Genomic DNA, 22,163 nt, shown 5'->3' with positions numbered 1-22,163 from the left:
TCTTCCTTATATCCAATCTAAACTTCCTCTGTTTAAGTTTTAACCCACTACCCCTTGTCCTATGACTACAGTCCCCAACGAAGAGTCCCTCCCCAGCATCCCCATAGGTCCCCTTCAGATACTGGAAGGCTGCTGTGAGGTCTCCAGGCAGCCTTCTCTTCTCCTTTCTCTATGAGGTTTGCAGACATGGCTTTAAACACCATCAAAAAGCTGTGGGCGCCTCTTCCAGGCTCATGCCAGCGCTCTGTGCCCCACTCCATCTACTGCAGTTGTGGCTTTGAGTCTCTCTGGGCAGAAGAGTTGTGTATCATCAGAGGCAGAAGAAAATAAACTGTAAAGAAAAATACTGCTTTTGTTCTGTGGTTCAGATTTGTGTTTCTCCAGAAGCGAGGTGGACTGTAAGCCTGGCTTTGTGGACCCTCTGTGGAAAGGGAGCTGCGCGTGCTGGTGGACAGCATGCTCAAGATGAGTGAACAGAGTGCTGCTGTGGCAAAGAAAGCCACCAGGATGCTGGGTTACATCAACAAGTGTCTCACCAGAAGAGACAAAGAAGTCATCATCCTACTCTACTCAGAGTTTGTCAGGCCACACCTGGAATACTGTGCTCAGTTTTGGTCCCTGCTATGCAGAAACAGGATGTGGACAGGCTGGAGAGGGTCTCAAGAAGGGCCACAAAAGATGATCCAAGGACTGGGAAGCCACATGAGGAAAGGCTGAAAGAGCTAAGCTTGTTCAGCCTAGAGAAAAGGCTCAGGAGAGACCTTATCACCATGTTCCGGTATCCAAAGGGTGGCTACAAAGATGCTGACTCATTTTTTACAAGGAGTGACATGGAAAAGAGGAGGGATGATGGGCACAAGTTACTCCTGAGGAGATTCCAATTGGATGCAAGAGGAACATTTTTCACAATGAGAACAATCAGCCACTGGAATAATCTCCCCAGGGAAGTAGTGGATTCCCCAGCACTGGACACTGTTAGGATTTAGCTGGACATGGTGTTGGGACATCATGTCTAGGTCATGGTCTTGCCAAGAAAGGTTGGACCAGATGATCCTTGAGATCCCTTCCAACATGATATTCTATGATTGCTTCTATTATATCCTCAGGATTCTTCTAGCTAAGGGAATCCCCTGAGAGGTGCCCAGCCAGCAGAGCATACTGCTGTCCTGCCCCAGGTACATGCAGACGCGGAGAGAAAGCAGCTGCATGTCCACAGGAGACACTGTGTCGCACCATTTGCACCTCTGCCCATTTTGCCAATAGGAAGGAACTGATTTGATTGCCACCCAAGTCAAGCGCAGCAGACACACACTGTGATAGAAACCTGGCTTCTGCCTCAGGCAGCCCCTTTCTGGGAGCTCTGCCTGCCATTGGTTTTCTTAGCTTTTAGGCTAAAGCAGAGCAGCTCCCATCACAGAGGGAAGCACCCCACGAGGCTCGACAGCATTCACAAGGTCTGTGGATTAACAAAACAATGAAGGAGTGAAAAGAGGAGTTTCATTTCTGACCTGGTGAAAACCTTGCGTAGTTTCTGCTTTTTCTTTCAGTGAATCGAATGTACTTTACTAACATAGCATATCACTGGATGCGGATCTATTTAGGGAATGGCATTTGCAGTGGAGAAAGGGAAAGAGATGGGTTCGGAAGCATGTGGGCTTTGGGAAGGCTTCTCTAAGGAGCTAAGCAGACTTGTGCTTCTGTGTTTGCGAATGTATGCATCCATCTGTGCATGGTGCCATGACTGCATTATCTTCTGTTTCAGTCATGGTGTCATGACTGCATTATCTTCTGTTTCAGTCAAAGTTTTACTGTTTCATGTATTTGTTTGTCTGTCCCTTTAGGGTAGTTGATGACTTAATTGGATATTGGGAGACTTCATCAAACAGGAAGCAGCACTTTCTTCATATGTACCCCCACCTGGTCAGGATTTATAGCTGCTCTTCCAATAGGAGTACTGTCCTAAGCAGTTTGTTGTCTAATTCAGACATGGGGTTTCAAACTGGTTAAGATTCCTTAGCATTTTTCCTGGTCTTAAAAGCTTGCCAATGTCAACCCATGGGCTCTGCCTGCAAAAGACCTGTGCGGGGTGCATCATAATTTCACTGCACAGTCACAGTGCATGGTGTGCCCCAAGCTGAGTAACTGTGTGAGGACAGCATCCTCAGGCCCTCCCACATCCACACAGTGCAGTTGTCCCAGCCCAGCATCTCCAGATGTCAAGTTTCATGTTTGAGTGGCATTCATTCTGTGGAGGAAGCTTGTATGGAGCTAACTATCCCGGATGCTTGTGAGTCTTTTAAATGGATATAGCTTATTCTGGCTTCTGTGTCAATATGACCTGTTTTGTTGTGATGTGGGCAGGTTCATTCAATGCTTCTTAGACTTGACAGGCTCTAGGGACTGGGAAAAATAATATCTTATGTGCAGAGGGGTATTTTTTCCCTCAGCATCTTCCTCTGCAAGCAAAGCTAGACTTTTCCTCTCCTGCAACCCTCCTCTTCATACCTGTGTTCACCTTTAGACCTGGAAGAATGCAAAGGGACTTAGCCATGATCATTATCTCTTACTAGCCTGTGCTATGTTGCCTTGTTCAGGTAAGAAATGAGCTTTTCTGTGTAATGAACTCCGCAGGACCTTGGAGGAAGTATGAGTGGAGACAGGATTTTATCACTGTAATAGTAAATGAGTGTGCTAAGGGAGTGTTGATGTTTTGCAGGAAGAATTGGGTCAAGGAGCCTGAAGACCATGGAGGGAGACTGCCTGAGCTGCATGAAGTACCTGATGTTTCTTTTCAATTTCTTCATATTTGTAAGTATTTAGAACCCACTTTCTCTCCTGAATCCTCCTGTTTTGAGCAGCCTGCTGCTCCCCAGCAGGACAGGCTGTAACCTGGTCACATCATCACAGTACAGAATGTCCCCTCAGCTTTGCACTAGCAATCACGGAGGGTTTTGCCGCATCCAAAGATGCTCAGACATTCTGCAAGCCAGTGCTGTGGTCACTGTTGTTTGAGTTATTCCTGTCCTTGGCAAGGGAGACCAGAGGGAAATCTGTAACTGGTGGTGTACATGGATCTATCCTGGAATGGCAGAACTGTTTTCTAGTCCTGGACACCCTGCTGAGGTTTTCACATTGGAAACACAGTTGTTTTCCTGGTTTTCACATGGAAACACAGTTGTTTTCCTGGTTTTCACATGGAAACACAGTTGTTTTCCTGGTTTTCACATGGAAACACAGTTGTTTTCCTACCATGCATTGGGTCATTCTCTGTCACCCTATTGCTCTAGTCTGTGACAAGAAGGGTGGGAGCACCCAGCCACCTTGGCTTCTGTGGTGGCAATGGTTCATGTGTGCCCCTTCGCTGGGCTGCTGCTTACAGATAGTTGCTCTCTACAACCACCTGAAAGGAGGTTGTAGTGAGGTTGGAGTTGGTCTCTTCTCCCAAGGAATAAGGGATGGGACAAGAGGAAACAGCCTCAAGCTGCACCAGGGGAGGTTTAGATGGAGCTGAGGAATGATTCCTTCCCCAAAGGGTGCTCAGGTGTTGGAACAGGCTGCCCAGGGCAGGGCTGGAGTCACCGTCACTGGAAGTGTTCACAAAGTATGTACACAAGGTCCTCAGTGCCATGGGGTAGTGGTGGCCTTGGCAGTGCTGAGATTGGACTTGAAGGTCTTAAACGTCTTTTCCAACCTGGTTGATTCTATGATTCTATGGGGCAGCAGCACAAGGTTCAGTCTTTCTACATTAGGGAGGTTGTAAACAGCTGGTAGTGACTTGTCAAGGAAGGTGCTTTTGCTGCAAATGGTCATTTAGTGAGCAAGAGATAGCATATCAGCAATCACCTTCTGAGTGGAGAATATATGCCACCGAGAAACAGAAGCTCTCCAAGTGAACACTTCTAATCAAAACATAGCAATGAACCCAATTTTCCTGCATCAGTTGTTTTACGTTGACCTATGTCTCTCTCCTTGTGCCATGACAGCTGGGAGGAGCGTGCCTGCTGGGCCTTGGGATCTGGGTCATTGTGGATCCCACAGGCTTCCGAGAGATAGTAGCTGCCAACCCCCTGCTCTTCACGGGAGCCTACATCATGCTGGCTATGGGAGCCATGCTCTTCCTGCTGGGTTTCCTCGGCTGCTGCGGTGCCATCCGTGAGAACAAATGCCTCCTGCTCTTTGTAAGTCTCTGTTGGCCTTTCGGAATGGGGGTGACTGAATAGATGATGCTGTGATAAGTGCATGAAATGGGTGTCTGTTATTGTAGCTGTTATTTCCTTAGATAGTAAATAGGCTTTGGGTACTTTTGCACACAGCTAGAAATACAGGGAATTTTCTTTTTCCCTGTACCAGATTTGAGCCCAGTGGCTATGGAGTCTGGGAGTGTATTTGACCTTGTTAAGCTTTGTTTCAAAACGTTCCTATTTGGTTGTTTGGATTTTCCTTTTATTTTTATAAAGTGACCAAAAATGGTCCTTTCTTGGCCACCCAAACCCCACTGCTCCACTTGTGGATTCATTCCTCAGCGGTTCACAGCAAAGCAGAGAGAACATGTAGAGCATCTGTGTAACAGAGCCCCCATGTCAGCAAAATGAGCAGCTCAGAACCACATGGTGGTCTGTCACTGCAGCTCTCAATAACTGGTTGCTCCCTTATGCAGCCTATTCTGCTCCTAAAACGTACCAGATTTGTTCTCTTCAGGCAGATTTTCCCCTGACTGATAGGGTTAAATTCCATCCCTTGTGGTCATCAAATAATATTTCCAAATAAGCCTCTAAAATAAGTCACTTTTGACCTCTACCATAAGTTCTGATACTGCAGGGTTTTCAGCCATTATCTCTTACTGGAAGACATTACAAGTTCCGTGTTGAAAGACAAAAATCATCAGGTTTACTTTGCATGACCTTCTGCTTCCCCATCTGGGTCTGTTGGGTGTTGGGGCTTTGGGTTTTTGCTTGTTAGGGGTTTTGAGGGGGTTGGTTTTGTTTTGTTTAAATCTTGATCTTATGGTGTTTTGCTATGGTTGTATCTTGCATAACAGCTTCATGGTGCAAAAGAGACTTGTGTCTAAACAGAAGAGGAAAGTTCTCTTTCTGGAATGCAAACCCATTCTTTCCTAGAGATAAGCATGGCTGCACTGAAGGAATTCTCTATGGCCTTTCGCTCACCCACACCTTGAATTCATAACCTGCAAATGAGAGCCCTGTTCTGGAAGCCATTGTGGCTTGATTTAGTGCCTCACCTCACAAGTAAATCAGCAAACCAAATGTGCCTGTGAGGTTAGGAAGATCTGCCCAGAGGAACCTAGTAACACGCAAAGGATCAGGCACAATAAGCCAGAGGTTACTCCAAAAGCCTGTCCCTGTCAGATTAAGAAACTAAAAGTTATGTTTGATGACAAGTATTGATTGAAAGTGAATGGGAGTGTAATATTTTCAGCTTGGACCATGTCCACTGCATATAGACTGGCTGGAGGAAGTTCTCTCCTGATTTAACATCACAGAGTTGCATCATGGTTTGAATGGTCCTTCTGGTGCTTTTAGTTATACTCCAGTGCACTCAGTTTTGTGGTTCTGATTGTTAGAGATAGTCCTTATCCCTGCTGCTTTATCTATTTACTTTTGCTATTATTTTATACTTGGACTGGGAGAAATACATGGGCTGAAAGCAATGCCGTGGACTAGGAGAAACTCTGAAAGTAGTTACTGGATGAGGAGTTGGTGTTCCACCTTGATCAGTTCTTCCAGAGCTTCTGGCATGGCAGAGAGGTTGGAACTAGATGATCTTAAGGTCCTTTCCAACCCTAATGATTCTATGATTCTATGATTCTATGGTATCGAAGTCAACTTGTTAAACAACAGCAGTGATGCCCTCGGTCAGGGATCTGTGCTGATACCAAGTGAAAGAGATATCCTGCTTTTTGGGGGACCACAACAGCTGATGTTAAAATGCATAAAGCACCTGTGAAACCAGAAGTCTGATGCGAGTAAGTTGTAGGGTTTGAAAAGGCAAACCATTCATGAGCATGGAAACACCCTGTGAAGCGGAGAGTGTGAGGCTTCAGGGGGGTGGTACTTGGGGGAAAAGTTGCTAGATCAAATCAAGCCCACTTACAAAGTTGTTAAGGAATTGATGAGCCAGAGAGCTGCTTGAGTGAGATTTCACAGCGATGCATAATGCATGTCTGAAGCTTTTAGTCCAAATGTAAACAGGAGATAGAAGGGACACGACAGATGCGCAAATGCGTGTTCTCTAGGTTCTGGCTTCTGTGCCTGCAAGAACTTGTATTTTAAATCAAGCTGCTTGTCTCTTGGTACAGAAGCATCACTGTGTAACCTAACATGTTGCATTAAGCACAAGGCTGTGAAGTTTCTAGATTTCCCAGCATTTGGACTTGGCTCGTGAAAAGCAGCAAACGTTGGCCTGCAAATCACACATTGAGTAACTTCTAGATTGTCCTCAAGGCCTTCTGACTGCAAAAGAACACCATGAAAATCAGAAACTAAAGTGCTGTTGAGCATACAACATTATATCACAGGACTGATTCAGCTTTGCAGCAAGAACCGTCCATATTAATTTCATTTGTCTTAGTTTTGACTGCATGTATCCTGATTCGCACTCTTGTAATCTGGATGCGGTAGCCCCTGAAACTTTATCAGCATGAAAATGTGGGTCTTTTGGGTTAAAGGCTGTTGCTGCTTTTTGTGGAACAGCATTGGAGAAACTGGAGCAGTAGATGAGATGTGAAAAAGAATCATGAAACACTGATTTTGGGGAACATCTGATAAACCTACAACCATCACCAGGAGCTGAGGCAGGAGTGTTGACCAACATGCAAGACCCCACTCCTCAGGAAGTTTACCTTGCATGTGGGGGTTACCCATGTTCAAATGTTGGGAATTCAGCATGAATTTGAACGTGAGGCTGTTGTGTCCCACACATTAACCAGTTGGCTATTTAGTGCTCTCATCCATCAGTAATCAATTTAATTTTGGGAGGCAAAACAAAATAAGCAGATTTTGACTCTCATTAAAATGCAGAATAAGAGCAAGTTCTGAGACACTGATGATCCATCTTCTTTTTCTCATCAGCCCTAATGGCTGCTCATGTCTTTTCTACAGTAACGGTTATAAATCTGTAGTGCAGACTGCACAATATAAGTGTAAATCAGTTTGGAAATGATAATGAAGCTTATCAGAGATAGTCTGGGAGTAACTGCTTCCACTTCTTCACAGACCTGAGCTGGAGCTTGGGTGAACATGTGTCTCCCAGTAATCAGTAAATGAAATGCAATTAGCAAGGTGATGGGATTAATCACTTCATGGCCACCTTAGACCTCTTTGTGACTACGCTGAGATCCCTTGATGGATGATGATGTGAATTTGCAAAGCATCCTTCATTCTCATCACTTGTTCTTTGCCCTCCTGTGGTGAAATTAAAACAGTCTCTGAGCAGGAAGAAAAGAAACCACACAGAAAACTCCAGCAGCAAGAATAAATTAGAGAGTTAACTAGTTCAGCAAAATCAAGCCAACAGCATCCTGTTAGCAACCCAAGTCCCTGCTCATCTGACTCTTCTTGTTTTGTCATCGGAGTCCAGGCTCCTTTTCTTTTGTTTTCCCTGCAGAAGCAGGTACATAAATGGGACAGGATGGTGCGTGCACTTTTCCAGCGTGGAAAAGTCACAGTCCTGATAATTGACAACAAAACAACACTTTGCCCATTTCAAGCAGGTCTTTTGAATTCTCTTTCCATTACCAAAATGCAGAGTGCACAGTATTTCAGACAATGTTTATAAATCATTGCTTGGGGATCACAATAGTACTTCTGGCCCCATCTGCCTGCCTTCTGTTTCAGAAAGACCTTTAATAACCTTCTCATGTACACAAAAAAAACCCATCCAGGCTTCTCTTGTGTTCATTTCTACTTGTTGCTTCAACCACCTTCACTGGTAACATATACTGTGCGTATGTTGCCCTCCATGTGATGTTGTCTTTATTCTCTGTTCACTCCTGGTTTCCTCACATGGTTCCAAAACCTGAGTTCATTTCTGAACATTCACTCAGCTTTGTAAAATCATCTTCGAGTCTGTGGGTAATTCTTGGGATCCTTGAATATAGAATCACAGATGGTGATTTCTCCTTTATAAGAACATAAAAACCTGCCCATCTAGTTCAGATTTATGGTTCCTCAAGCCCACTGCTTTGTCTCCAAGAACGGAAATGAATGCCATTGTGGGATAGGATAGAGCCTAGCCACTTTCTGCTCTGTTCTCATAGGTGCTCCTCAGCACCCATAGTTGTTTTAAGGTCTTAGAGGGCACATCCCTGCCTATTCCTTGTACTGTTTCTTATGGACTGCAGAAGCATGAAACTAGCACAAGGCATCAATGCAACAGTGCGCTTAATGTAAGGATATGAATATGCACACTATGGATGCTATACAAGACATGGATGATATTTGCATAATCGAATTAAAATTATGACGGCATGTTATGAACTTTTTGGAGAGGTTCTGTGTGGTTAATACTTAACTCAGTGCAACCCCATTGTGTGGAGAGGGATATTAATCAAGGGAAATCTTGTCCTGAAATGTAGAATACTCTGAAAAGAGTCCATTTTTGGTCAAAGATGTAAATAATTATGTTCCACTACCTCCTTCCATACACAATGAGCTATGATTGTATTACAGTAAGATTGTTTACGTTGTAGTGATGGGTGTGTGTGCATATGTAGGTATACGCTTGTGATGCATACATCTGTGTCAGCACAATTTAACACTGTATGAGCATCTACACAATCATATTACTTTTTCCATCCCAGTAGGCTTTACTGTTTTAACCTGGTACACATTTATTATTGGGAAGTGCCATGTGGCCTGTAGTCTTACTCCCTTTCATCCATTAGAGCCAGGCAAAAGCATCCCAAATCCCACATCTTGTGACAGCAGAGAGGGGCTGTTTCTGCTCCAGGTTACCTACTCATAGGGGTTTTTTAATTCTCAGGGAAAAAAAGTTTCCTTGGTTATTTGGGGTTGGAACTAGATGATCTTAAGATTCCTTCCAACCCTAACCATTCTGAGTCTATTTCTTCCATCTCTTTGGTGACTAGCAAACCCCTGTGTTCCTACTACCTATTGCGAGCACCTAATAGTATGATATGTTTGGTTGATTTGTATTTCGTCTTCTCTCTTCCAGTTCTTCATGTTTATTTTGTTAATCTTCCTGGCGGAGCTTTCAGCTGCTATCCTGGCTTTTATCTTCAGAGAAAATGTAAGTACCCAATGGTGGGCGAACTCTGGACCCCAGTGGGGTTGTACGCAGCTGGAGATGCTGTTAGATGGTGGCTGATTGTTTGTAGAGCTACTGTTTGCTTTAAATACCAACAAACCTGTTTCATTCCTACCCTCAGTGTGCAGAACTGCCAGCAAGCCAGTGAATACTAACTAACCTGAGGTACACAGGGTGGATGGTTTATGTACAAGGGAGATACACATTGAGGGACCACTTAAATCCTGAAGATTTTAGTCTTCCTGCTTCTTCTGCAGCCAAACCAGCTGCACATTCCACCAGAGAGGCTTATTATAAAGTCACACTAAGGTTAAAGCAAACTCTTTCATTTTTTCAATATAGCACGTGTTTAATATTAATACTAATAGTGAAACCTGCTGTTTTCCCAACAGAGCCAATGCTCATTCTGCAGTGTAAAAAAAATTCCTCTTGTTCATCTTCTAATCATATTCCTTCTTGAACTTTCATGTTCTGGTGCTCACCAGATTCCCCTCAGGACTGCTTGAGATAGATAATAAGATATCCCTTCTGATATCCCTGCTTGAGATAGTAAGATATCCCTCCTGACTTGCCCTGAGCAAGTCTCCCCATGTCCCATTCTGAGCCCCATCAATGGATCCCCTGCATATTGCCCTGCTTACAGGTTTCTGGTTCTTCTCTCCGCAGATTTCTCTATTCTGCTTCTATGCATATTATTACATGACCATTATCCCTTCCCAATGCTAGTAGTAAGCTTTTGCTACACTACTAGTAAGCACAGTCTCATTTGTTTCTCTAACCAGCAAAGGTTTGTGCATTTTCCTCCTGTTCCCACATGTGAAAGAAGAGCCTGGTTGAAATAGATCCATGCTTCCCAAGTCAACCCATCTTTGCAATATGACTGAGTGATGGCCATGGCAAAACGGTGACAGGTAGAGATGGTCACTACTGACTGTTAGTATTTATTTTGTTTATTTGGCCTCTATCAGTAGTGAAAGAACATACAGCATTTTCCCTGTACTGAAGAGGACAGAAATGTGGCATGAGCATAGAAGGGCCATGTACAATGATGCCTTTCTTGAGTTGGGATATACTTTATGAGAAGATTTGATAGGCAAATAATTGAGGACCCAGGAAGCTGAGAGCAAGACAGCATGGAAGGTAGTTGGAGAAGAAACTGGTCAAGCTGGAGGCGAGCCTGTGTGAAAGGTGCTGCAGGGCTGCTTGTGTCCTCCTCCCTCAGTCACATCTTGCTTCTGGGCAAAGCATCAGCGCCTTCCATGGGAGCTGTGGGACAAGTGAGGATATGTTATCTTGCACGATAAGGTCATGGTGCTTATTCTAGACTTCTGTGGCAGCTGGCAGTGTTTTGTGAGAGAAAACTTGAAGGAGAACAAACTCCTATCTTTCTTGAGCTCGACTCCCTGTTTGTGTCACCAGCTTCCCACTCTGTCAGAATGACTGACAGGAAGGGCTTAAAAGGGAAGGAATGAAGAGCGTCAAATCCCAACATAGCTGGGGATGGCTCTGTGCAGAAGTTACACTCAGCCTGCAGATTCTTGTGGCTTGTTCTCTTCTCAGGTTTCTTCTGAAAAGTAAAACAAGCCCGACCCTTTTTCCTGTGTATTTTCGTGGTAGCTCTTTGGACTTGGTTATTACTTGGGGCTAATTTTGCTGTCATCTTTGGGTTAGGGTGAGGCTAAATGGCTGGACAGAATGTCCGTGGAGATAGAGGTGGTCTTTCAGTGACCCCATGACGGAAAGGATTCTTCACAGTAGCAATTTAAGGTCAAGTTCAGATGTGCTTTTCCCTGTGGAATGTGTTACTTTCAAAGTGTGTGGTGGTAAATACATACTCAGGAACTGTAAATTTCTTGGAAGCTTAGCAAGTGGGTTCCTGTGATGGTCATTGCATGAGTCCATATGGCTGTAGCCTCACTGCATGCATAAAATGAGGCAAAAAAGGGAAGACTTGCTCTACCTCTTCACTTTCCAGATGATGTTTGGTGCAGCTTTCTCTTGTACAGGGTTTTACATCCGAACCAGCTGCCAGACACTCAACAGTGTTAAATTATTAATAGCTGAGGGAGCAAAAGAAATTAAGAAGCAAAAATAAGGGAGAAAGGAGATGTTTTCTGCTGAGATTTGACATGAGAGGAAGAGTCAATGAAGCAGTGTGGTGGTGGGGTGAGCCAAAGTGATGCTTGTGATAGTGAGTTGCTGTGATCTACAAGTCTATTTGCACTCCTAAAGAACTGTTTAAAAGCAGTCTCTGAAGAGACAGGCTGTTGTTAACCAGCTATGGGAATACCAGAGTTTCTCTTCCTTTGTAAAGGAGGTTTTGGAGGGTGGAGAACTCTTTTCCATCTAGAAAGACCCCTCTTAAAGTAAGGCCTTCCATGAACAATAGAGAGATGCTAGGAAAGAGCAATTTGACTTATGTACAGGAGCTGCTCTTTATATGTTTTCAGAGGTTTGGGTGGAAAAAACCCTAGAGGAATATTTGACTCTTAGTGCATTGTCTTAGCAAGCTAGCAAGCAGAATGGTACGAACAGATGAGTCCAGTGGCAGGGCTCTGGATGGAGTCAGGATGCTTGACAATAAACGAGTCACTTTGGTTCCTGCTACCTCAGTTTCCTCAGACATAAAGCAAAAACTAAAGAACATGAACCATCCATCCCTCAGCTGGGCAGCTGGAAGTCTCTGGGATGGAAAGCAATGTGGAAGTGAGAAGTGCAGCACTGGTGGCAGTACCTACAGTAGGAGCACTGTACTGTGCAGAAGCGTGAGGATGCTCCAGGCAGGTGCAGGTGGACAGGAGTGTGTCCTGTTTTCCAAGCAGGCACCAGCAGAAATGCCCTCTTTTACCCTAAATCTCCTTCATCTGGCTGCAGTAACCCCAGCCAAGCTATCTTTTGAACCAGTGTGACAAAACACTTCATTCACTGGCACATAAATGTACACATGCACGTGCTTCCTCCGTATTGGAGATGTTCCTCTCTGAACAGCTAGAAGAAATCACAGCTGAACAGCTCATTGCTGTTAATGGCTGTGGCAGATCTGTGTTGTCAGAAATGTATGTGGAGATCTAGTTTTATGATTAGGTTCTTTCCTTCCTTCTAAATAGCTCTGGCCATAGGACTCCAATGTGCAGAGACCTCATCAGTGCTGTCACCAGCTTCAGCAAGAGGAGGGCTGTGGGCAAAAGTCAGTCTTAACGACTTTTATTCTCCTTTGTCAGTGATTTTTTTAGAAGAAAGATGCTTTTCTCATTGATTTTTTATTATTAGTTTTTTTTTTATTATGGGTTTTCTTACATTTTTTCTGAGCTTCAGATGCTCAGGACAAACAACTTAAAAGCAACAAACTGGAATCAGTTATCTTCCTGGCAAACTTACCCTTTCAGCACTAGGCTTTGCTTTAGGCCAAGTGTCGTAAAGAAATCACACACAAACTCTGAGCAATTTCCTCAGGGGTTGCTGCTGTCAAAATAAAGGTTTCACTTTGTATTGAAATGACTCTTTTGTTTTAGACCCCGCCAAAGGCAGTCAGCTGGGATTATTACCAACAATGATATCAGTTTCAAAGTCCACGCTTCAGAAACAGACAAGCATCAGAAGAATGTGCCGCTGTCTCAGCAGGGAAGCGTGCTGCGTGGCAAAAGTATGCCGAGAAAGGGAAGGAAAGGGGAACACTGAGGACATATTTCAGTCTCACATTTCATATTTCTCTCAGTGTGCCAAATTCCCAAAGGAAAATGCTGTTTTCTGGTATTTTAATGTAGAAAAGAAAAAAAAAACCCAAGAGTTAATATTTGTCCCATAAACGTGATTCAGGGATTTAGCAGCATTTCTAATTAAAAGGTAGTGAGATTGAGCTACCTGCATCACTTCTTTGTGACAAAGTATTGATTTAATCTTTACATTTGGCCTTAGTTTGTATTTGTAAAAGAGAAGTCAATATGAAGTGGTATTTGGCAGTCTTAAAGTCACCACAGCCTCCTTATTTTTTCCCCTTACATTCTGTGATACAAAGGAAACAAACAGTTTTGTGCTTGTGCTTTTGTGCCCACCCATACATCTCATACATATGCATGTGTATGTGCGATATTTCACATTGCATATCAAGAACCTGAAGCCAACTTGTAGCTGTATGTGTCACTGCATCTGCAGTGCTGGATGAACAATGGGAAAATGAGTAAAAAAAGGTCTTTTTCAGGCAGCTTAATTCCTGACCCTGCAAATGTGCAGCACTAAAGCAATGCTGTATCCAGCTGAATTCAACCCCCTTTGCAGTGGTAGGGAGGTTTTGCCTCTATGGATCACAAATCACAAGGTATTTTGGAGAGGAGACCACACAAGTCAAGACCTACTGGGAACCTGAAAAGGGGATTCCTTGCTATTTTCCTCCTGAAGTGATGGAAAGGCAACCAGATGGAATCAGGGTGTACAGCTTAACAGTCTATTAAGTTCATATATTTACTAGTCCTCCAGAGAGTGACCCTAAGTAAATGTAATCTCAAGGTGTCTAACTTCCCTGAGCCAAAGTGTTTGTTCAGTTTTCCTATTTTACTGTAAAAGTAAACAGGAGTAAATGAAATTCCATTCATTTATATTGCTGACCTTAGGAAAAAACACTTGAATTATCTAAACACTGGAAGTATAAAGAGGATTTTTTTTGCTTCATGTGTGTGGGTTGGTTTAGATAATCTAAAGCATTGTCAGGGAAATGGTCTTTTTTTCCCCCTGATTTGTAAGTTGACCTGACCATTCATTTTATGCTTTTTACTTCCTTTTCATTCCCAGAAAGTTCCATATTAAGGCTTCATTCTGCTCTCTCACACAGGGACATAAATTCAGAGCAGTTCCCCTGTTGTTAGTGGGAAGTTAACTGATTTAAAATGAAACATGAGGGGAAAACCATGCTTTGATTGCAGACCTCGTGAAGCAGAGTACATTAAACTACTATTTGGGGTTGGATTTGATGACCTTTCTGGAGTCTGTTTTAGTCCTGTTTCAACTTATGAAACACTTTCAAATAGCACTGAAAATTCAAAGAAACAACCAAGCCTTAAGTGTAAACATTATCTTATGGGTATACTTATAATTCAATACCTGATTTCTAGTGAGCAGCAGTTGAGCAGTTTTATTCAGCGGGTACTATTCACTCTGGATATAGTTATCATTCAGCCAGTGGTTTTTCCCATGTTTCTCCTCTGAGGTTTGCAAAAAAGAAGACCAAAACTAAAACAACTTTGGGAAGAAACTTTGAAGAAGACTTTGGGAAGTGCTTGAGAAATGTGTTCATAGAACAATAGAATGGTATAGGTAGGAAGGGACCTTAAGGTTCATCCAATTCCAACCCCCTGCCATGGGAAGGGACACCTTCCACTAGATCAGATTGCTCCAAGCCCCATCAAACCTTTACATTTCCTCCTGTCTGTGCATTGCAGCTGACCAGAGAGTTTTTCACCAAGGAGCTGAAGAAGCATTACCTGAGGAACAACGACACGGATGTCTTCTCTTCCACCTGGAACTCTGTTATGATCACAGTAAGTCAGGCCATGCCAGTCCAATGCTGCCCATGGCCAGTGGCCACAAACACAGTGCTTAACCCACACCCTCAGCTTGTCTTGCTTCAACAGTCCTTTTGCACCAAGCATAGCACCAGGGTTTGGGGCAGTAGTGGAAGCTGGGTTGGCAGCCAGTCTTTCTCAAAACAAGGGACCATCCATCAGTCCTGGGGGAGATAGAATCATAGAATAGTTAGGGTTGGAGATGTTCCCAATGACTTTGTCAGCCTCTGTGATTTGCCAAAGCCTGAGGCATTTGACCTGAATGGGTACCCCCAGCTTCCCAACAGCGGGCACAAAAAGCCATGGAGCTCTGCAACTGAATATCGCTGCATTTACCCTGGAGCTTTCACCTTGCAGGCTATTTCAGAACTATTGTCAGCCAAAAACTGGTGCTAGCTAATGGGGTTTTTCGTTAGCTCTTGTGAAATGAGTTGGTAGGTGGCAGATCAGGCAGGAGTGTGTGTAATGGTGTGTTTTCAGTGTAGAAATATTAGCCATCAAAATTGACTTTGCTATTACAATCCTAATCAGGCAGGTTACAGATTGACTGTCGTTGGAATTAGAGTTGTTGTTATCTACTATGAGAAGCTGTCTCTGTGTGTTTACACATGTGAACTCAGTGCTCAGTGCAGCCCACGGTGTGTCTCTTGAGGAGTGAAGAGCAGGACGTCAGACTCTGCAGATGAAAAGTCAATTTTAATCTTAAAAGAAAAAGATGAGTGCTGCCCTTCACGCCGATTCAGGACTTTAATAAAGACACTTCCTTTTGCTGACTGAAAGGAGACAGAGCCAGAGTATGCCTTGAATCCTTAAAAAGGACCTGACTTGAATCCTAAAAAAGGACCTTACTTGAATCATCTAGCAGCAACATGCCTGACCATTAGCTGTGGGGAGAAGGGGTGGTGAGGAGCCTGCATTGTACTGCTCGCTCCCTTACAGACTTGCTGGGTGATCTCAAGCAGGTCATTCTGGATGTGCTCCAAAGCCCTGTGCAGCTCGTGGCAATATTCCCAGTGGTACCTTAAGAGTCTATAGTATGACATGGGAACAGTGGGACTTTCTATGCAGGCTTTGATGAAACAGAAGCTCTGAGGTCCAAGCACAACCCACTTCTTTGGAAACAATAGTTGTTTTGTCTCTGCTTTGACTAAAGCTTTGATCCCTACAAGAATAGGTCTTTGGTAGATTTCTCCTATCTGCTTTCAGGGCAAAGTGTCAACTCTTTCCTTTCTCCTCCTGTGCCTCTCCCTAGTTTGCCTGCTGTGGAGTGAATGGACCAGAAGATTTCGAAGCTGTCCCTCTTCTTCCATACTCCCCTTTGGAAAGTGTGACACCGGAGGCGTGCTGCCAGCGAGAGCTCCAGAGCCGGGAAGGGATGTTTGTCAACAAGGAAGCCTGCCTCACAGGCGTCGAGAGGTTTCAGAACCGACAGGTAAGGGAAGCCCAACACCAGGGAAAGGAGTTTCCAGGAAGAGATGTGGCTGCAGTGGTCATGGTGATCATACCCATGGACCTCCAAGCCGCGTCCGACCCGGCCTTGAGCACTGCCAGGGATGGGGCAGCCACAGCTTCCCTGGGCACCCATCACCCCTTGTCTTACCACTACAGTCCCTGATGAAGAGTCCCTCTCCAGCATCCTTGTATCCCCCTCAGACACTGAAAGCTGCTCTGAGGTCTCCACACAGCTTCTTTCCTCCAGCCTGAACAGCCCCAAATTTCTCTGTTTTGGAGGTGCTCCAGCCCCTCATCATCCTCATGTTTCCTTACAATGTCACTACGACATGAAGTTTAAGAAACTTTGGAACAAGTCCAGAGAAGGCCACGAGGACAGTTGGGGACTGGAGCACCTCCTGTATGGAGACAGGCTGAGAAAGTTGGGGCTGTTCAGCCTGGAGAAGAGAAGGCTGCATGGAGACCTCATAGCAGCCTTCCAGTATCTGAAGGGGGCCTATAGGGATGCTGGGGAGGGACTCTTCATTAGGGACTGTAGTGACAGGACAAGGGGTAACGGGTTAAAACTTAAACAGGGGAAGTTTAGATTGGATATAAGGAAGAAGTTCTTTACTGTGAGGATGCTGAGGCACTGGAATGGGTTGCCCAGGGAAGTTGTGAATGCTCCATCCCTGGTGGTGTTCAAGGCCAGGTTGGACAGAGCCTTGGGTGACATGGTTTAGTGTGAGGTGTCCCTTCCCATGGCAGGGGGTTGGAACTGGATGATCTTAAGGTCCTTTTGAACCATAACTATTCCGTGATTCTATGAAGTTCCTGACTGCGTTCACCTCAGCACCAAGAACTGTGTACAAGCCTCCTACTCTCTCCAGACGAAGCAGTGGTCCTCTTTCCAGCACATGACAGCAGATTGCGAAAGAGGGTAAAGGGAGTTTGGAAGCAGCGTGTGAGCTGCTCCTTGCCTGGCAGCTGGAAGTGGTTGGCAAAGGCACTCTGGGTGAGAGATCATCGCAGACGGCACCGTACTGCTTCTGCCAGGTCTCATTGCTGTGAATAGATGGGAAGAGAGAGGAGGGAGATGACAAACAGCAGGGAGAGAGAAATGCATTTTGAGGAAGAGGGTGAAAGCAGGTAACAGATTTAGCTGTTGCCCTTTTCCCCAGCCAGCTTGATCTGCCTGTCATCTGCCCTTAGGGTCTTTTCCTCTGTGCTTAGTCTTTGCCCTTTGCAGAGGGAATGACTCTCCTGTGCTGCTCCTCTTTGCCCTCAAGAAGTCACAGTTCCTCGTGGTCAGTGTGGGGTTATGTGTGGATGGATCCATTCCCATCCCACTGCACAAAACCTTCCCCTCCATGGCACTGTACGTGGGTTTCTGCTTCCTGTGCTGGGTCAGGGGGTGAGAGAGATCCATGCTTGTAGTGCCTGGATCTGACAGCACCTCCTGTACTAATCATAGAACAATTTGGGTTAGAAGGGACCTTCAAAGGGCATCTAGTGCAAACCCCCTGCCATGAGGGCTGTGCTGAAAGAACAAGGTGATGCGCTGCTCAGGTGTGTCTCACCACGTTTTGTCCTTCTTAGGGCTGCTACACTGTGATCCTGAACTCCTTTGAGACCTATGTGTACCTCGCAGGAGCCCTTGCCATCGGAGTGTTGGCTATTGAGGTACTTACCTTTGTGCGACTGGAAGAAAATCAATGCTGGTTCCTGTCCAGCAGTGAGGTTCCCCCATTGCCAGGGAAAGCTGCTCCATGCCAGTCATGAGCAAGTTGTCAGCTTGTGGGTTTTAATTGCCTGGAAAGAGCTGGGTGCTTGCTCCTTTACCATGAAAGGGTGGGAAATAATGAGTGCCACAACCCTGCCATGCTGGCCATGGGGGCTATGGGGATGCACCACTAGCCCCATGGCCCCCTGTAGTCATTGCTCTCATTGCAACTAGCAAGCTGACTGCTCTGTCACTTGGTTAATGTGTTCAAAATCTGCCTTTGCTTTAAAAACTTCCATTCAGGGCCTGAAACTGTATTGGTTCCAGAGCATCTCCATTATCCTCAGTTAATACCTGCTCTTTGGTGATGTTTCTGAGGAGCAGGCTTCTACCAGACATGATATTATCACAGAAATGATGTCCCTGCAGCATCACTGGGACAAGGCTGGGTGCTTTCCCTGGTCCTGTGTCTTGTGTAAAGGAAAGTGATTTGGGCAGAGAGCCCCAGCAGCCCCCAGAAAGCTGAGCTCTGCCTGTTCTGGGCTGTGGCAATGATGTGCAGAGCAGGGACAAAGGATCCTGCTTCCCTGTGACACCAGGGCAGTTTGGGAATGAAGCCAAGCTGCTGCTGTCACCACAGACAGTTGGGGCAGGGGAATAAAGGGAGGGATCACCTTTAAGATATAAACAGAAAACGTTTTGCCACAGCCTCCATGGGTTGTAAGAAGGGTCCCTCTAGCTGCAGCACTGACTGATGGGTGGGAAGGAATGACAGGAGTGGTCCCATGGCCATGGGGGACGTTTCCAATCTTCTGGAAGATACAGCTCTCTGTAGCTGATTCTCTGTTTTTCTTTCCCCACCTTTCCCAGCTCTTTGCCATGATCTTCGCTATGTGTCTCTTTCGAGGGATCCAGTAAGAAGTGGCCCATGGACCGCCACATTCCCCACATGCTCAGACAAAAGAAGGAAAACGAGAAGAAACAAAACCTGAAACCACCCAAAAAAAAAACCTTTATTTTTTTTAACAAAATGGGGTAGGGGAAAAAAAAAAACACAAAAAGAAGAAAAAAAAAGAAAAAAGAGGGTTGTAATATATGAATGACCAAAAGGATTGTACTTCAGGGGCTGGAACTTTGAGGTGATGTGCACTACACTGTACACCGGACCCTTGCCCAGAGCCACCCACAGGAGCCCAGCACAGCCACCGATTGCACTAGAGACTGATGGAGCTGATGGGGAAGAGCAAGAGGACAAACAACGGCTGCTTTATCCCCTCAGCCATCTCTACATTCATGACTTTATCATGCTTTAGACAGCAAAGGACTGAAGAACACAGGGGCTGGATAAGGCAGCGGGTTGGCCAAAGTTTGTGACTGTCCAGGTGGGTTTGAGACGAGCGGTGGCGGCTCACTTAAGGAGTAGGTAGTCATCGTTGGTGTGGTTCTGGCTTTAATTCCCAGCCACAGAAAGAAAACACATGTTCTTCAGTGAAAGCTTTGCCTCTGAAACTTGTTGGAGAAGCCAACAAGGAGGTTGGCTTCTCTCTGGAGCCCCAAGCAGGGGCAACGTGGTCTCGGTGATGGGACACAGCTAAGGAAGGCCGATGGTCAAGAGTTTGGTGCCTACCTTTCTGGTTTTACTAAGATTTATAGCTCCTTGTTGTGAAAGAGAAAGAGACCAAACATTTCCCTGCTGTGTTCCCATCTCCTGGGAAAAAGACTGGCTCTGGTCAAGAATCATTGATACTGCTGCCTTCCTGAGAAGGGGAGGAAATAGAGTTTAAATCTTGTCAGCCTTTGCCTTTCCCTTCATACTCGCAAAAAACAGTTTGTGGTGCTCAGCATAAATATTTGCAGTGGTTCATACATGCTCTCCAGCCCTATGGGGAGGGCCAGGCATGGTGCTGGATGGGGGAGGCTGATGTCTGCCAGCCATTCCCATGCTATGTGCACCATTTCTGCTCAGAGCATTTCCACTGGGAGTCTCCCATGGGCTCACAATGCAAACATCAAGTCAGAATTGGTTCAGTCTGCCTGTTAGTTGCGTTTCCTCCTTGAGATAGTTTGACATTTAACTAACATGTCATCTGCTTAACCATTTGGAAGTGAACTTGGGGAGGATGCCTGCGACTGCGCCTTGGTCAGAGATGACGATGGAAGCGCTGAGGACCCAGGTAGGCTCTGAGAGCACCCAGCATGCAGCTGAACTGCTCCAGCTGCTGCTCCAGTGGTCATGGTTATCAGGTCACTGGTTTCTCTCCTCTGGAAGCATCAACCCCTGTTGCCTTAATTGTTCATCTGGTCTCTCCCTGACCCAAAACTCATTTTCCACATGGGAAGACAGAAGGGCTGTGGTTTCTTGTTTAGCTTAGGTGTTTTTACACATTTTATAGGCTCAGATTATGCAGCCCTTTTATAGAGGCTTAAACCAGCCCGTCTGAAAGCTGTAACCACTGGCAAGGAAGGAGAGGGGGGCAGAAGGCAGCAGCAAGGAGACGAGCAGTAACCTCATGCCCTGGCTTTGCAGCAGCAGGTACACTGGCTGTTCCCATACACTATTGGAGCTGTGTCCCTTGAGCTCTCCCAATGGCACTGCACAGGCTACACAGGAGGAAAGGAAGGAAGGAAGGAAGCAGCAGAAAGCCTGGTCCATAGTAGACAAAGATTCCGTAATAGATTATGTATTAGGAAAAAGCTTTTTACTGTGATGGTGGTGAGACATAGAGAAGCTGAGGCTGCCCCATCCCTGGCAGTGTTCAAGGCCAGGTTGGACAGGTCTAGTGGAAGATGTCCCTGCCCATGGAACTGGATGAGCTTTAAGGTCCTTTCCAACCCAAACCATTCTGTGATCCTGGATAAATATCCAGTTTGGGGAACTGGGATGCTAAGGAACAGGAAGGAGTTATTAGAGCTTTTCCAAGCTTCATTTGAGAACAATTTGCTCATCAGAAGGAGAGGCCTGGGGCAGGTAAAGCTGCAGCCTCCCCCCATGCTTCAGTCAGCACATTCGAGCAATGAAATAGGTTTCCAGGGCTGCTGAGCAGCCTCAGATGTTGCATTAAACCTCATGGAAAGCATTTCCGCACTCTTTCCCTCTGGGCCTTCTTTTAATGAGGCATTTTAGCATTAAATTCTCTTGTTTAATGAAGGAAAACAGTTTTGCTAGCCAAAAACCAGGAGTATTTGTGCCGGACAGCAGGTGCTGTGCTTAAGATAAGGAAAATCTGTTGCATCTACTAGTATTGCAGGGAATGGGCTGAGCAGAAGGCGAGCTTATCTGTTCTGCTTCTGCCTCAGGAGCTGTTGTTAGGGACTGTTCTGGCAGAGCAATTCCCAGGGGAGGAACAAAAGCATCAGCAGAGATGGTGATTTGGCTGGAGGTGAGTGAGAGAAGCAGAACTTTCTCCTCCCAGTCTCAGGGGTATTTTCCTCCCCCTTTCCTCTCAGTTTATTATGCCAAAGCCTGGATTGTCTCATTGCAGAGCCTGGAAGGCAAATACCCTGGTTTGTGCATGGTGGGAAGTGAAGGGGGAAAGAAAAAGGAAAAAATAAGAAGAAAAAAGTCTTTTAGAGCCTTTTTCTGCTACCAGTGGAGTGGGGAAAAAACCATGTCAGTGATGCAGAAACAACTGTCAGTGATGGGGAAAGACAGAGCAAAAAGTGCTAAATACACACACTTGCGGTACTGTCCCTGCTGGCTTCTTTCAGTTTGGCCTTCCAAATTCTGCACTCATTGCTTTGTCTGGTTTTAGCCTCCTTGCTTTCCCTCTCTCCCTAATGGCAGCCTCTGTACCTTCAGAAGGCTGTCATTCATAGAATCATAGAACAGTTTGGGTCGGAAAGGACCATAAAGATCATTATTCATCTGTTATCCTGGCCTTGGCACCGCTGTTTCCCCTCCCTTACCTTGCCTTATCCCCCTCCCATTGCTCTTTTCTGGGTGAAGACTTAAATCCTCCCTGGAGCTGGCTAGCGTGCCGTTGGGAACACAGCTCAGAACCCCATCATAGGCCAGGCAGCACATATTAAACAAGAACTGGAGATAGCTGTGAAGATAACAGGCAAGCCTATGGAAGTCAGTAACAGGCAGAAGGAATTTCCCCCCTAGGAGACCTTAATGAACAAGCAAGCCCAGAAAGCACACTCCTGCTGTATGGAAAAGCATGTGG

The 22,163-nt window shown here is 45.4% G+C and overlaps 1 protein-coding gene across 4 annotated transcripts in view; it reads left to right on the top strand.

Annotated features, from left to right (window-relative positions):
- TSPAN18 (tetraspanin 18) overlaps nucleotides 1-19,143 on the top strand; it is a 124,420-nt gene extending 105,277 nt beyond the window's left edge. For 3 of the 4 annotated variants that reach the window (XM_062635971.1, XM_062635968.1, XM_062635970.1), the window contains 7 exons: nucleotides 2,717-2,808; nucleotides 3,984-4,178; nucleotides 9,193-9,267; nucleotides 14,718-14,816; nucleotides 16,093-16,272; nucleotides 17,871-17,954; nucleotides 18,865-19,143. In XM_062635971.1, coding sequence (XP_062491955.1) covers nucleotides 2,746-2,808; nucleotides 3,984-4,178; nucleotides 9,193-9,267; nucleotides 14,718-14,816; nucleotides 16,093-16,272; nucleotides 17,871-17,954; nucleotides 18,865-18,912 — 744 coding nt within the window. In that variant the 5' untranslated portion in view covers nucleotides 2,717-2,745 and the 3' untranslated portion in view covers nucleotides 18,913-19,143. Of the gene's footprint in view, nucleotides 1-2,697; nucleotides 2,809-3,983; nucleotides 4,179-9,192; nucleotides 9,268-14,717; nucleotides 14,817-16,092; nucleotides 16,273-17,870; nucleotides 17,955-18,864 lie in introns of those variants that run through there. The other variant, XM_062635972.1, reaches the window with a different exon arrangement.
- The last annotated feature ends 3,020 nt before the right edge of the window (nucleotides 19,144-22,163 follow it).

Source organism: Pezoporus occidentalis, unplaced genomic scaffold (genome assembly GCF_034315485.1).
Source record: "Pezoporus occidentalis ecotype Australia unplaced genomic scaffold, CSIRO_AGI_Poc_V1 ctg46, whole genome shotgun sequence".
In the NCBI taxonomy this organism is placed as follows: domain Eukaryota; kingdom Metazoa; phylum Chordata; class Aves; order Psittaciformes; family Psittacidae; genus Pezoporus; species Pezoporus occidentalis.
Note: the sequence above shows the minus strand (reverse complement) of the source record. Positions and strands in the feature narration are given on the sequence as shown.